The 14,313-nt window shown below is 41.3% G+C and overlaps 1 protein-coding gene across 6 annotated transcripts in view; it reads left to right on the forward strand.

Annotated features, from left to right (window-relative positions):
• The window catches only part of LOC308195889 (transmembrane protein 263-like), a 203,411-nt gene that overhangs the window by 100,619 nt on the left and 88,479 nt on the right, over positions 1-14,313 (forward strand). For 2 of the 6 annotated variants that reach the window (XM_080594078.1, XM_080594077.1), the window contains exons 3-4: positions 1,786-2,052; positions 3,566-12,023. The exons of the other annotated variants lie outside the window; for them this stretch is intronic. In XM_080594078.1, coding sequence (XP_080450204.1) covers positions 1,786-2,052; positions 3,566-3,732 — 434 coding nt within the window. In that variant the 3' untranslated portion in view covers positions 3,733-12,023. Of the gene's footprint in view, positions 1-1,785; positions 2,053-3,565; positions 12,024-14,313 lie in introns of those variants that run through there. 6 annotated transcript variants of the gene reach the window in all.

Consider the following 14,313-nt stretch of genomic DNA (forward strand, 5'->3'; position numbering starts at 1 on the left):
TTTTCCATCATATTGAAGTCATCCTCTTGCTTCCAACCTACACTCCAATTTCATATGTCAGGTTTCCAGTGTGAAGCTGAAGGTCTGTTCTCAAAGAATAGAAAGGAAGTGCACAATGAATCCAGAATAGGTTTGTTTTTATGTCTTATGTTTAAATGCACAGTTGGTTGTATTGTTTTAGTATTTGTGTGTGTACATGTAACACTTGTGTTACGTGTAGCAGCCTTCCTTCTGTTGCCAGCAGTGTCTTGTTCCTTTCCCAGAGTAAAGATCTCTAATGCATGGCACAGGGGAAATTTCACTCAGCTGGAACTGAAAACAGATTCCTACTTGTGAAAAGGGGGAATGGCATACATTTTTGTCTGCCTGTTCTATGCTTCTTTACATATGCATATTTGACGTACATATGCGGTGTCAGTTCCTTTAAGACCTAGGCGTTCTCAGTTTCTGAGAATCTACTTTCAGTTACTTAATTTAACTCACATTGTCAGACTAGGCATTAAATTCTTGGGCTTCTTCTCCACCCAAAGGTAAATATTTCTGGGAAATCTCAAGGGGACGTTTCTGAGCACAAAAGGGGTGAATAAAATGCCTCCTTGGTCCCTGAAGACAGTCTGTTTGTTTTCAGAACTATGTAGTATCAATAGGATTGCATGAGTAAGGAGATTAAATTTATCATATAGTACTCCTTGTTAAGAAGTGATTGTGCATCCTCTGATGAAGTCTGGCTTGGTGCTTACAGAATGATTCCTTGAAGACCTTTAACCTGATTTATTGCATGAACTCTACAATAAAAGTGCTTTGTGAAAAACAAAACAAAACAGGCAAGGCGTACTTTTGATTTGAAGGCTTTATAGTTCAGCAGCAAAAGGGCCCGATGATGGACCTTGGCGTTATATATGGAGTCTTCTATCACTTTATATTGCATTCAGAAATGCAATGTAAAGAGAAGCCTAAGAATGCTGTTCTCCACATTTTCATGCTTAAAAGTCTGGCAATATCAATATTAGTGCTTCATCTACAATCCTGTTTCTTTTTCTTTATGCAGATATGTATGTGCATACTGTAATCTAGTTACCTTGTCACATAGTGCTTCTCAGGCATATGCATTTTTTTACAAACTTTAGATCCCTTGGATAGTACCTTTTACACTCCTTTAATCTTGTCTATTTCTGCTCATTCCACTATTGTTATGGTTTAGAATCTTTATAGATTTTTTCTGTCTGTGACTCTGATCTTGTAATTTAATTCATTATATGCAGAAACGGTGACATGGAGAGAGTAATAATGAAGTGAATGTGATTCTTCAGAGGCACGAGTATTTGCTCAAGTGGTTACAACTGTGTAGGGCTGGGGCTGCAGGCTGTAAGCATGCGTTGCGCACTTCTGGTTCAAGTAGGAACTTTGCCTGCTTTATGTAACTTGGAGAATTGCAAGGAACACAGAAAGGCACTTTTACTGGAAAAAATAATGATGCCAGAATATACACATTTATTTCTAATCCTGGAAAGTGCCAGAATATCTGGGAATTTAATAAAACACCATTTTAATATGTTTAAGAACTATTTTAGTGATGTTACAGCTTTTAAAATACAGCAATTACAATTTCCCTTTGCTTCCAAGGCATGCACAGTTGGACCTGGATTATTAAGGTGACCTGGTTTTATATGCCATATGGAAAATAGTAGCAATAAAATACCTCAGAACTCTTTAAAATAGCCTAAAATAGAGCAGCATGGTGGATGGTAAAAAAATAAAAATATTTTTTTTTCTATTCTGTTCGAGATGACCAGGAGAAATTGTCTGCCACCTGTCTTTTCATCCCGTCATGCTACCTTGAATTTGTTTGGTTCCAAGTCTTTGGAAATTCCTGCCTTGAATATGTGCACTGGATATTAAAGAGAGGTTATACCCGGGGCTCCACCATGCCATTAGTTGAACTTCTGCACTGGCCAGAAGTGGAGAAGGGGCAGCTGGGCGGTCAGGACCAGGCTGTCAGGTTCTTGGGAGATGCGTTCATGGAGAGGAAAATCTTTGACACACTGCATCCTGGTAAGATATCTACCTGTAGAGATTGTCTCATGGATTATTCAGTGTAGTTACACAGAAATAGTGCTTGAGTTGGGATAATGTGAGCAGCAGTGGCATGACAAGAGAACAGCCGTCTGTTTTATAGGCATTTAACTGGCTTGTACCAGAATAGCTACAACTTCTCAGTCTCTTCAACGAAGGGGAAGCCCCAGTGATGAGCTCATGTATTTTCCCTGTGAAGAAGAGAATGTCTGAAAGCAGCTCAGTCTGTTTATTATTGATGGCGAAGGAAAGCGATCCTAGTGTCAATACACCACCCAAAATTCAACCGATTTTAAAGAGTTATTGTTTGCTTGTGTGATTTTTCTCTCCTTCCAACTTTAACAGATAACATAGGGGGGACTGTGGCATGTTAGCATCATCTAAGAGACTTGGTTGTAGTGAGAGAAAAGTGCAGCTGACCAGTAACCTTCTGTATAACTCTTTTGTATAAGTAAATGTGTGTAGATGTGCAGGTGAGAGGTTGAGGCACTTCTGTTAGCAAAGCTCCAACAGTTGGTTTTGCATCTCACAATTCAGACCCTAAACCAATTTCCAGTCATACTGGAATTTCAAATTAGAATGAGAACCTGAAAGAGACAGGTCACTAGGCATTTGTGTAATTGAATAGTTCAGCAATCAGAGCACCTCTGTTGGGGCAGTATGTCTAGTTATGTGCACTGGCAGAAGTGCCCTTGCTATGTTTAGAAAAGGATTTGTCGGACTGGTACAATGACATCTGGTTTTGTTGTGCTTTTTAACTAAAGTGTTGCATGGATGCTTTAGTCAGCTGGAGAAGATGAACCTAAAGGAGCCACTTACCTCAATCAGATCAGTTAACTGAGGGACAGAGGGTTCATGTGAGAAACTGATGTTTGCTGTGCATGGTATCCTGAAAGGAAGGAGATGTGGTGGCAACTTTGTCCACAAATCTTGAAGTCCCAGCACTTTAGCCTAGTGCGATGCTTCAGGTTAGTAAACATGGCTGCTCATACATTAACTAAAGTAAGTGGATATGAAGTGTGACAAATTGGATTAAAATGCAGAATTTTTTAAGTGTACTTGATAACCTTGTTGGTACTCCTACCCTAGCATTTCAGGCAGATAGCAGTGGGAGCCCAACTGTCGTTCAGAGTGGGAAATTGCATAGAGAAAGAAAGACTGGCGGCTGGTTTGGGATTTTTTTAAAAGAAATGTAGCAGCAGGATTTGTGTCTACCAAATGCTTATCTGTTTCTAGAGGATTTCATAGAAACCCAGTGTGCCACATCAAAGAAGACTGGAGGGGTGGCTGGGAAAGATTGACTATCTGGTAATGCTGTTTTTATGACATTTAGCTCTAGCAGAAAACAGATCACAGACCAGAGAGGAAACAGCCTAATGAGAGTATTCAGAGGTGTTGAAATAAAGATAATATTGTCTAGGTGGTGACATAAAAGACGACTTTGTGTCTAGAATGGTAATGAGGACGCTCCCACCTTTTATGCTCCTGACAGACTTTGAAGAAATACAGAGGAAAGGCAAGTGTCAGCAGTGGCCTGAAGATGGGGATGGAGAGATCATAAAATGCTGGCAGAGGGAGCTACCAGGAAATCCTAAAAATGTACCCAGCCTGTACCTTGCTGCATATTGTTTTGTGTGTTCAAAAAATAAAATAAAATAGAAATAATTTAAAAAGTAAAGTCCTGATTTTATCACCTGCAGTCTGGCTGATAGCTGCAGCCCAGAAGCCCTTTCCCAGCTCTGTCATGGCCGGGCCTTGAGCACCACCGCCATCTCACAGCTGTCTGGAGGCACTTCTAGAGTGGGTCCAGTAACTGTTGAGGGTTCTGCCACCAGAATACCAACTTTGTCCTCCTGTGACATCCTGCCCGTTTGACATACGCTGCCTTGAAGCTCCTGGATGACGGGTGACCATCTCGTGGTTCTCCGCTTGCAGCCTTCCATGCCTCTCCCTCACAGCCGTCTTTAGATGGCTTCCTATGTGGTGAGCTTTGTAAAAGATGTCGTTTGTTCATAGCACGCAGCGGCCTGGAAAGCTGTGTTAAATCCACTCTTTTGGTTAGCAGAATGACATCTGATAGCTTGACCTAGAAATTCAAAGAAAATAGAAGCAAAAGGAGAGTTAATGGATTAACTGCGGAGCAGGTGAGATAAGGCTCTGTGCTTCATTCTGCTGCTGTTTTCACAGAGAGAGGGTTTTCTGTGTCTGCTTCAACCCGCGTGGATGGGTCTCTGTCAGCTGGTGTCCCAGGGGAGCAAAGAAGTTCCCTCTGCACAAAAGGAGTGTATACAGACTTTTCCTTCCCTTTATGAACACATTCAAAAAGTACAATTCCATTTTGTTCATAGAATAATGAAACACAGAAGGTGTGAGGTGAGGAAAACTGAGGTAAACAGCAGAGGAAAAATGCTTTCTGATTAGCCTAATGAACACACACATGCACAAAAATGTTGTTGGATGTGACAGGGAGAGATGTCTCTACACAATAGAGAAAACTGATGCCGTATGAGCAGAGGGAGCAATTCAATGACCAAATCTTTCAGATATCTTTTAGTAAAGAGATGTACAATTATCACTTGGATTCTGAAAGTACTAGAGACTTGTGGCTTTTTGTGTATTTTGTGGGAGGGTCAGTAGTAGTCTAATCTCCGTATTGTTATGAAGGATTCTAAGAAAAATCAGTAATCACTACTCTGCAGGTGCCAAAGGTCTGGGGATTTTCTCCAGATAAGCCTGTTTCTTATTAAGAAGATGCTGATTACTGATGCATAACATCTGTGCCCAATACAAAGCTGCATAGTTTTCTGAGGGAATTTTGGGAAGGAAGCTTAAGAGGGTTGCCTGAAAAATTACTCTACTGTCTAGCTTGACTCTGCGACTGAACATTGGAAAGATAACATTTTCACCGTTAAATGAAAAACGCAGGGACAATAAGTTGTCTGTGTCTCTGGCCTGCCTGTGCGATGGCTTTGCTGCACTATCCATCTTGCAAAGCAGCACACTTGTTTGTGACCTAAGAGATAAACCCAGTGTCATAGACTGAACCCTGCTCCTGTCCAGCTGTAAAATGATCATTAAAAGAGAGCTGACCTTTCCTTTTCTTTTTTACGTGGTTTCTGATGTGATCTAACAACACTTACAGAACAGCTGTGGACTTGGTAGTTCCCCCAAAGGACTTTCTTTCCTTCACTGAGAAACTAGCAGTGAGAAACACCCACCCAGAACTTGCTACACAGCTCGTAGCAGACTCTCTATACACTTCTGTTTTGTAAAAATTCAGCGGTTGCCATTTCTTGTTTCTTGACACATTCAGATCCATGTGATAGTTATTTTTAATTAATCATTTTTCCTTCCAGAATTAGAAAACTTTAATTTGATGCTCTTGTAACTTTTTAAACATGGAATATATATATATGTGTGTATATATATATATATATATATATTCTCTTGTGAACCTTTATGTTCTACCAGTACAATTTTAATCTTTTCAAGGCAGTTCAGGTATCTGTTCTTTCTTTGCATTTAGGCAGTGTTTGAGGTGCAGATCTGCCATTTATCAGAGAAGTGAAATGTCGCACCCCAGCTGCCTTGGCCCTGCAGGTAATACTGACTACCCAGACACTCAGATGTTTTAGCTGTCTTGCCTCCCTTGTGAATCGTTTTGATGAGAATGTCTAGGATCATCATCTGTTCATGGTTTCTCTTCTAAATCGGGGAGCCTGGCTGTCTTTGTGGAGTCAGTGTCCTTACGTTTGTTAACGACCATTTTATAAATTCCTGCCCCGTTTCCAATGACACTCCTCCCATGTGGATTCCTCACGTGATCAACCCTTACTAGGTGGCGTGTTTAGCTGGGTAGACCAGTTTTGGATGATAATGTAGCTCTTTGCCTAACGTGCATCTATAGAAATAAAATAACCCTCTGGTGTTAACCCTGTATTGTTAGCCATTTGTCTTTTCTCTTCATACTAGATTGAAATTCCAGTGGAAAGCACAAATGAACCATACATCCAAAGTGGAGGTTTTACACTGATATGTGTACAGATATGGTCTTCAGTACTGTGGATAATTCTTCAGCAGTGCCTTGGCAGATTTTCTAAAATCATGATTTATCTGAAGTTGGGACTTATAGTTTTTCTTGTGCTGTGACATGTTGATCTATGCTTTTCAAGCAGAATATAAAAACTCAGAATATTAGAGTGCAGACGTGGAGAAATTAAATAGTTTCATAATCTTGTCCCATGTCATAATACCTAGTGTCTGTTTTACACACTTTGAGATAGACTTTATGACTGAAAAATAATTTTGCACTTCAGCTGGCTGATGATGCAGTGCTCTTGATCCTGAAGTATGAATGAAGGCTTGAGGCAAAAGAGATCAGCTTTTAATAATAATTAAAAATATATATATACCTACAAGAATTGCAGTTATACTTCGAATACCTTCGTTTGTGATCTGTGGACAGGACAGAGTCTCGCCATGAGATCCTGAGATGAGATACATGAGATGAGATCCAGGAACATCAGATGCCATACTGAGGTTTCCCTGATAATGAAATGATACAATTGCAAACCTGTTACTTTTATATAGATAGATATAGATATATAAAATATATAAATATAAAATAAAATATATTAAGAATGTAATCATTTATGTTTTTATTCTTAATGGTCACACACTGCTTGTCTTTTTAACTTACACTTCAGATGAGATCCTCCTTTCATCATGTAACTCTGGGAGCTTAAGCTTTATACATAACGTTAATATAGCATGCTCTGTGACAAAATCCAAAGTATTGGCAATGTTATGGATAGAAGATTAAGTTGCTTCAGATTATAGACATAATCAATTTGCAAGACCTGTGTTGACTTTCAAATAATCCTTTGTCGTTCTGTGTTTTTTTGAAGGAGATGCATGAAAATGAACTGAGAGCAAACAGCATGTAGAATGGCACAGGAGGGAGTTTTTCATTACTGTTGTATTTATCATTTAGCACAACCCTGAGCTCTGTCAGACTTAAATGGCAAACTCATTGTTAATTTCAAAGTTCAAAGTGTTCTTTAATCTTTCCCTTATTTTGCTCTCTCATAAATAACATTATGGTTTCAAGTGCCTGCTTCCAGGGTTCTCACCAGTGTTCTCAGGTTGTCCTTGGTAGGTGGGAAAATCTGTCTCACTAAAGGAGTTGTGATTCAAGAGGTCAGAGCGTTGTCTGTCTCTGGAAACAAGGCCCATAAAATACTGCTTAACAAAGGGGTCTATTTGCAGTGCGGAGCCTCAACATATATCTGGTAAGTGCCTGGATGTCAGACCCAAAGAAAGAGATGAAAATAAAGAAAATAAATACCCTGCACTACTGAACACTTGCCAGTACATTGAGGAAAAGAAAGAAATCAATAAAAGGAGCCATTTCTTCTTTTTATTAAGGAGTTTTCTTAACAAGAATTACTTCTTACTTTTTCATGTGCTCGGGGTGTTTTTACTTTCTAGCTGAATGAAAAGGAACATTTTGTGAGAGGCTCTTGCATTCATCTACAGCTTTCATGCTAATAAGGTACACAGATCCTAGAAGCAGTTTTCAGTGTGGCTGTGGCAGGTCTGTCAGTAGATTAAATGGCTGAGGTGGATTTATGAAGGGATTTAGTATGTTTGGAGCTTGTGAGAGATTGTGAGTTTAACTAAAGTTGATTATTCCCTGGAGAGAAAGGTTTGGCAAAAATGAAGGAAATTTTCCATTCTAAACGGCCTGTTTTGATCCCTCAAAATCTGACATAGGTGAGGACAAAAATAATAATGACCTTTTCAATTGTGTTGATGAAAATTCAGTAACTCTGTCGAGGAATTAGGTCTAGAGCCCCAACTCCACATAGAACAGAAGACATTATTTTTTTGTAATACAAAGGTTTGGCCGGATTCCAGTCTGAATTGTATTCAGATTGGTAAACTGGAAATGAAAATATCCACTGCTAGTGTGCTGAGCTGGCCAGCCCCCTGTATTATATTAATTAGCAGCGTGCTGTCCTATTGTCCAAGTCCACCAAAGGAATGCTCCCAAGAGAAGGTACGTCACCCCCTTCTTGGGAGCCATTGGAGTTTAATGATGCCTTTCTGTCCTTCAACCAATATTCTTGCTCATCTACAAAGACATTCGCAAGTGTACAGTCTCTTTGTCATTGTATTAAACAATTATTGAAGCAATTCTAATTATTTTCTGCGTGATGTTGCCAGTATTAGACATATTTTCCATATGGAGACCATAGGACTGAAACTCAGTTGGCTTTGTCACAGGATCCGTATAGGTTCCTGTTGATGCTGTTTGCATCCTTGTGGGCTACCAGTCCTGCTCCAGCCTTGCCTTACTTTGCACTTGGCAACTTGGCCTGCAGCCTTGGCTTGCTCTTACTATCTGCAGCGACCAGCTGGAGTCATTTAGAAACATTGTCTTTGTGAAATAAGTCACGAGGTCTTTTGTTTCCTAGCAAGAATTCAGTTTGCAGGGCAGCGACCGTTTCCAAAATGATATCAATTTTTCTTTCATGCTGAAGTTCTCCTTTTTTGAGACTTCACGTGCTTTGTGATGATTATTTCTGGTTTTGGAAGTTATAATGGTTCTTCAGGCCAACGCTAGCTTTGCTCTTGAATGAATTTTGTGGTGCTTTCTGTTTGTGTGAAAGATAATTTCTGAAATTCTCAGGCTTCCATATTATGATGAAATATAATTGTTAACAAAAGCACAGATTATAATGTGGAAAAGATGGCAATTCCTGTGAAGGCTTTTGGTTGAAAGTAAGTTCTTACCGATGCCTGTGATTGTGTCTGGATGTAAATAAGGTTGCTGTTCTCTCAGTAGATGCCGCATTATCTTGTCACAAATTCGGGAGACGATTTACTTGATCAGAAACGGAACAGGTTTTATTTGTTGTTGTCGCTGGGTTCTGGGCTTCTGCGTTTTGGTTTGTGGTTTTGTTTGTTTTAAGTAAGCACATCATACAGACTGCAAACTGGGTTTACAATGTTTTCTTATTAAGGACAGCTCTGCTGCCGTCTGTTCGCGGCTTTTATGGTAAATACCCTGACAACTGTGAAGCAGATTCTCTGTTTTCGGGAGGTGAAGCTCAGCTGTGGGCTGTACTAAAACCAGCCTGGTTAGGCCTACCACATAGGTATGCAATTATATATGTAGGTACGCACGTGCAACTGGTTCTAACCTTCTCGTAGGAGGAGTTGCTGGTGCAACTGCTTTCAGAAGTAACCCAAAGAATTTCTGCTTTCTGTGATAAAACGGCTCATAAACTTCCCTTAATATTTTAGCTGTGGTTTGACTCCAGCGAGATAATGTCTCCAGTCAGCTTTGCCTTGACAGAAGTCGTTTCAGCCCCCAGCCATTCGTTCCCTCGCTCGCCTCTTTCGTCAGTGCAGAGTTGTGCAGCCTTACGGTAAATCTGGCTGGGGAGCTGATGTAGGGGGTTTTGGCCAGGGCAGCCCAAGGGCATAAGAAGGGGCCAGGGCAGGGAAGGGCAGGATTGCTTCCAGCACCACTGTCAGCTTATGCCAGCTTTAAATGTTAGTGGGACTGCCGTCAGAGGCTCTTGAACTTCGAAAAGTCTATCTGTCCAGTATAGACTCGATGTGGTGTGTGTTTGATAGGCAAACCTATCCGAATCCAAGGATCCAGGTTCCTTTTGATAATACCCCGGATGGCTGACGTGTCTGACCTTTTCCGTTGTCCTGTGCACTCGCCTTCAGTGTGTGTGTGTGTGCCCGCTTCAACAGCAAGAGACCATAAACTCAGCTTATTTCAGGCTCCTTGGCTGAGCTCTGAATCATGCCGTCCACGGGCATGACACAGCTCTGCTTCAGCGTGGGGGTGAAAAGCACGAGCTGTTCACTCAGGGAGAGTTAGGAGTCTCCAGATTTCCAGTCAGCTGTCAGGTAAATGGTCTGGGAAGAATTGGGAAGCCACCGCCAAGCAGATGCTTGTTACAAGGGTAATGATTATGTTCAAGAGGATAAAATATACATAAAGTGACAGAGAGAAAACTCTTTCCACTTTATGTGTGAAGGTTTTGGATTGCAGCTGGAAGTAAGTGATAAGGAAGATAGCAGAGCTGGAAATGAGCAGCGACCATCTTGCCTCGTTTCAAGTGTGTTGTGCCCTCTTGGGACATTAGGGAGCTTTCTGGTTTGGGAAGGCTGGTAAATGGCTGGTTAGTGAACAGAAAGAAGCTGTAAATCGCTCCAAAAACATACGCTGTGTGTTTATTAAATAAAAAGTCCTCATGAATGATGTATGATCAAATGTCCCTCTATTTCCTGTCAACAAAGCTAATTGAAATAGCTGCTCACTGTACAGAAATGCTTCTTCTTTCGTGGCTTCATCTTAATCTGTACTAGCTAGAAAGCAGCTCCTTCTTAGGGACTGGCAGTGACCTTCAGGGCCAATAAACGGGAGAGGTTTTTAAGCAGAAATAAGCATGTCATTACATTGTTCCCTGCCCTTTTTCTGCAGCAAACCTGGATGCCCTCTAAAGCTACCCACCAATACAGCATGGAGCATTAGCTCACGTGGTGCTTTTGAACTGAGGAAAGTCTTAAAGCCAGATTAACTTCACTCATTGTCAGCTCTAAATACAGTCATGAAAATGGTCACCAAAATTAGTGAATATAGCAGAGAGAGGAAGGAGCCGTGGATGACCACCAGTCCCTTGACAACAGCTCTTTATGCTGCCAGCTTGCTTTGAGGTGAGGAAATAAACTGCCCTGGGATTTCAGCGCTACCAGGGGAACCCAAAGCAAAACCTACTGAGAAGTGGCCCTGGCTGACTCCAGGCCTGTGCTGACCTGCCCTTATTCTTCATGACTGTGAATGGTTTTGAAAAACGTCCCCGTTTAAGGGAGAGAAGTTAACCAGCTAGAGGGCAATGAGTCTGGATCCAGGCTTTTCTTATATGGTTGCTTTAACAAAATGTATCTCTTTGTTAATTGAATTACAAATGTAATTAATTTTATTGAATAACTTCAATTGGAATGAAGACAGTCATGTGAAGAAAATACCTGGAAGTAATGAACCTACATTTTTTTAAGCATTTGGAGTTAAGGTAATCCTTAGTTCCAGTGCACAGAACAAAAATTGAGTTCAATTAATTCTGGTTTTTTAGGCTGTATCTTTAAAATTCTTAGTAGCTGGTAACAGAAAAATATTTTACTACCTTGTCTTTCCTTTTGCTTTCTTTGCTTTAGCTGAGTTTGGGAGGATGAGGGTTGCTGCAGTGGTAAGTGATGAGCTTGTCCCAGTGCTTTTTTTTTTTAATAATTATTTGCCTGTCATTTTCAATCCTCTTCCCTAATTCTTTCTATGTAACAACCCATATGCATTTCCTCCATCATCTGGGCATCCTCTGCCTCTCCTCTCCTTTGCTTACTGATTCCTTTGCTTTTCTCTCAATTGTGCTTATTATTAGCCTGTGCTGACTGGAGTCATGAGTGTGCGTGTTGCTGCTTAGAGACTTGACTAGCACCGTGTTGTATAGTCTGGGGCTATTCCTTGCAGAAGGATTATATAATAAACTTTTAGAAAGCATCTCTATGATTCTCTGGTACAATCATCATCACGAGACTGAGGGAACCTGCTTTGTAACATGTCAGCATAGCTCCTTACTTTGATTTATATTAACTGAGTAGCTTTATCTCCTCTCTGTGGATTTGCAGACTGACATGCTACAAAATGTCTCTCCTGTCTCTGACTTTTGTTTTTTCTCCTATCTGGCTGTGTTGGGATACAGAAGAGATTCATGGGTTGTGATAGGGTTATGTTAGTGCTTGGGTGCTGTAATTACCTACATAAAACTGAGCTGCTCTTTGAACTGAATCACTGCACTCAAATGCTGCTTTCTGCTATGCCAAAAAACTACGTATCTGGGTTTGCTTTCTTTTTTTTTTTTTTTTTTTTTTCACTCCATACCACAACAGTTGGGCTAGTCTATTTACTTTACTTTCTCAGGACAGAAGTATGTGCAACCAACAACTTTAGAGGAGATGCTAGGTCCTACGTTGCATTGAAGCAGTCGTGATTTTCAGTTTTGATTCATAACTGAAGAAGTTGTAGTGTGTACTGAGAAAGAGCAGGACTGTTCTCTTCTCCCATTAAATGTGCCCTCCACCAAAACAAATGAGAACAGAGAGGAGGCAAGGAGAAAGGAAGCCAGAGACCTTTCCAGCAAGAAAATGATACTGTTCATCTTGGTTCTAATACACTGTTAAGGAACAGATGTGATGATAGTGTTGGTTTTGGAGATTTTAATCTGCTAGTCCCTAGAACAGAAGAATCTTCACTTGCGTTTCTTGGCAGCGTGGTTCGGATCTGCTCCAGTGAGGGAAGAAGTAGCTGGGAGTTTGGATTGCCTTTCGAGATGGTCAGGAAAAGCGTGGTTGCAAACCCACATGGGTTGGTTGGTTTGTTTGCTTTTTTCTCTGCCTGAAAACAAAAGTTATTTTTCATCCATATAAAACCAAAGGAACTGTAAGGGCCAGTAGGCATCTTTTCTAGCACAAAATGAGCTAAAACCTTGTTTCTTCGCTCTCCCCCACTTGTTTTTGTACTTCGCTTTCACATGCTTCAGCTTTTCTTCCCAGCGTACTGCCTAGCTGTACCTCCAAAATGCAGCTTTCAGTGCACAGTGCTCTGACTAGGACTGAAAGAAGGAAAACTGAGGATTTGCAAAACAAAACCCAACGACAGCAACATCAACAGGACGATGTTCTGCCCTGCTCCCTTCCTTCTTATTTCTTCTAACCCACTGTTATTTCTTTCTTCAAAACCTTCCTTTGATTAATTCATCTTCTGTAGTGGTAATAAAACCAGCTGTGAACCTCTGCACTACGTGGAAGGAGTGCTAGTTCTGCCGAGAGAAGTGCTGGCTCTTGGCATGTTCCCTCCGTGCTTGGAAGTAGACGACGCAGAATATCATCTGGTGAAAGCCAGCATGGTCTGTGGCCCATCCCCTGAATGCAAGTGTCAGCGCATCTGTTCGTTATACAATTGCAGTGGGAAATGTGACTTGAAGATAGAGGAGAAAGCTTTGTGCAAGACTTCAGAGAGACCGTGCTGCTTGGCAGGGCGGTTGGTTCTCCTTGCCAGCTCACTGCCACGATGCTACGCGTGCCTCTGGTTCCAGTAGCATTGTATTGTGTCAGCAATGATGGCATTCATCTCTTTCTTTCAGCAGCCTGTAACAATCGCTGGAAAGGGGATAAGAAAATGGAAAATGTTGTTTGGAAGGGAGAGATAAAAGGTAAAGGAAAGGATCACAACTTAAAATCCTTCGTGATTCAGTAGTGATGCAGCATTGGGCAGTGTGTCTGTGTAGTCAGACAGGACCTTCACCAGGTGCTGGAGGTTATTTAACACTTTTAATTTGCTCTGCTGAGGTTGACTAGAACATAAGAAAACTCCTTTATTGAGGTGATCTAGCATTTCAATATGGTTGGTACCATATGGTACTTTCTTTTGAGTCCTAGGGAATCTCTAGAAGGTTGTGAGAGGTGAGAAGATATTTTATTTCACTGAACTTTCACTGGTCTGAAATGATAGGAACTCCTGCAGCAGGCTGCTGAGGCACTGGAAAGCCTTGTTTTCCTTAGTGTGGGTAAGGTAAGGCGTCTCCCCCCCTTCTCCTTCCTTCTGCTGAGGTTTGCTGGAAAAGGATGAGCTACATTGAAGAGTGCTACATTCAGAAAGTTTGTTTTTCAAATCTGTTGTGCTGTATCTGTTTGAATTTGCAGAAAGCTTGGTTAAAGCTTGTGTGGGGGAGGCTTTGTATGCCTCCGCTGTGGGGTGACAACGTCCCGGTACCACAACGGTAGCTGATGGGCCTTGGGTGTGGATGTCAGCCGTGAGGATTGTCCTCTTGGAGCAGTGTGGTTGGAGTTGTTTTGACTGGCAGAATTTCATAGTTGTGACATTGTGAGTGAGAAGTGTCCTGGCACTGGGCACAACCCAAAAGCTACTCAAAGCACAGGTTCTTGGTAAGGTCCATGAACTGGTTTTCTCCAGCTGAGAGGAAAATCAGAGCTCGAATGCCAGTTCTGGAAGATTTTGTTATCTGACAAAACAGGGTGCTTTGGGTGGTGTCTCATCTGTTCCTTCTGCTGGAAGGTGATGGAGCCACTCAGGATCCACTCAGTTGTTCTCTACGCATTTTAAAGCTTCTCTCAGGTTCTCCCTGTCAGGAAATCCCGCAG

Source organism: Anser brachyrhynchus, assembly GCF_964034855.1.
Source record: "Anser brachyrhynchus genome assembly, chromosome: 5".
In the NCBI taxonomy this organism is placed as follows: domain Eukaryota; kingdom Metazoa; phylum Chordata; class Aves; order Anseriformes; family Anatidae; genus Anser; species Anser brachyrhynchus.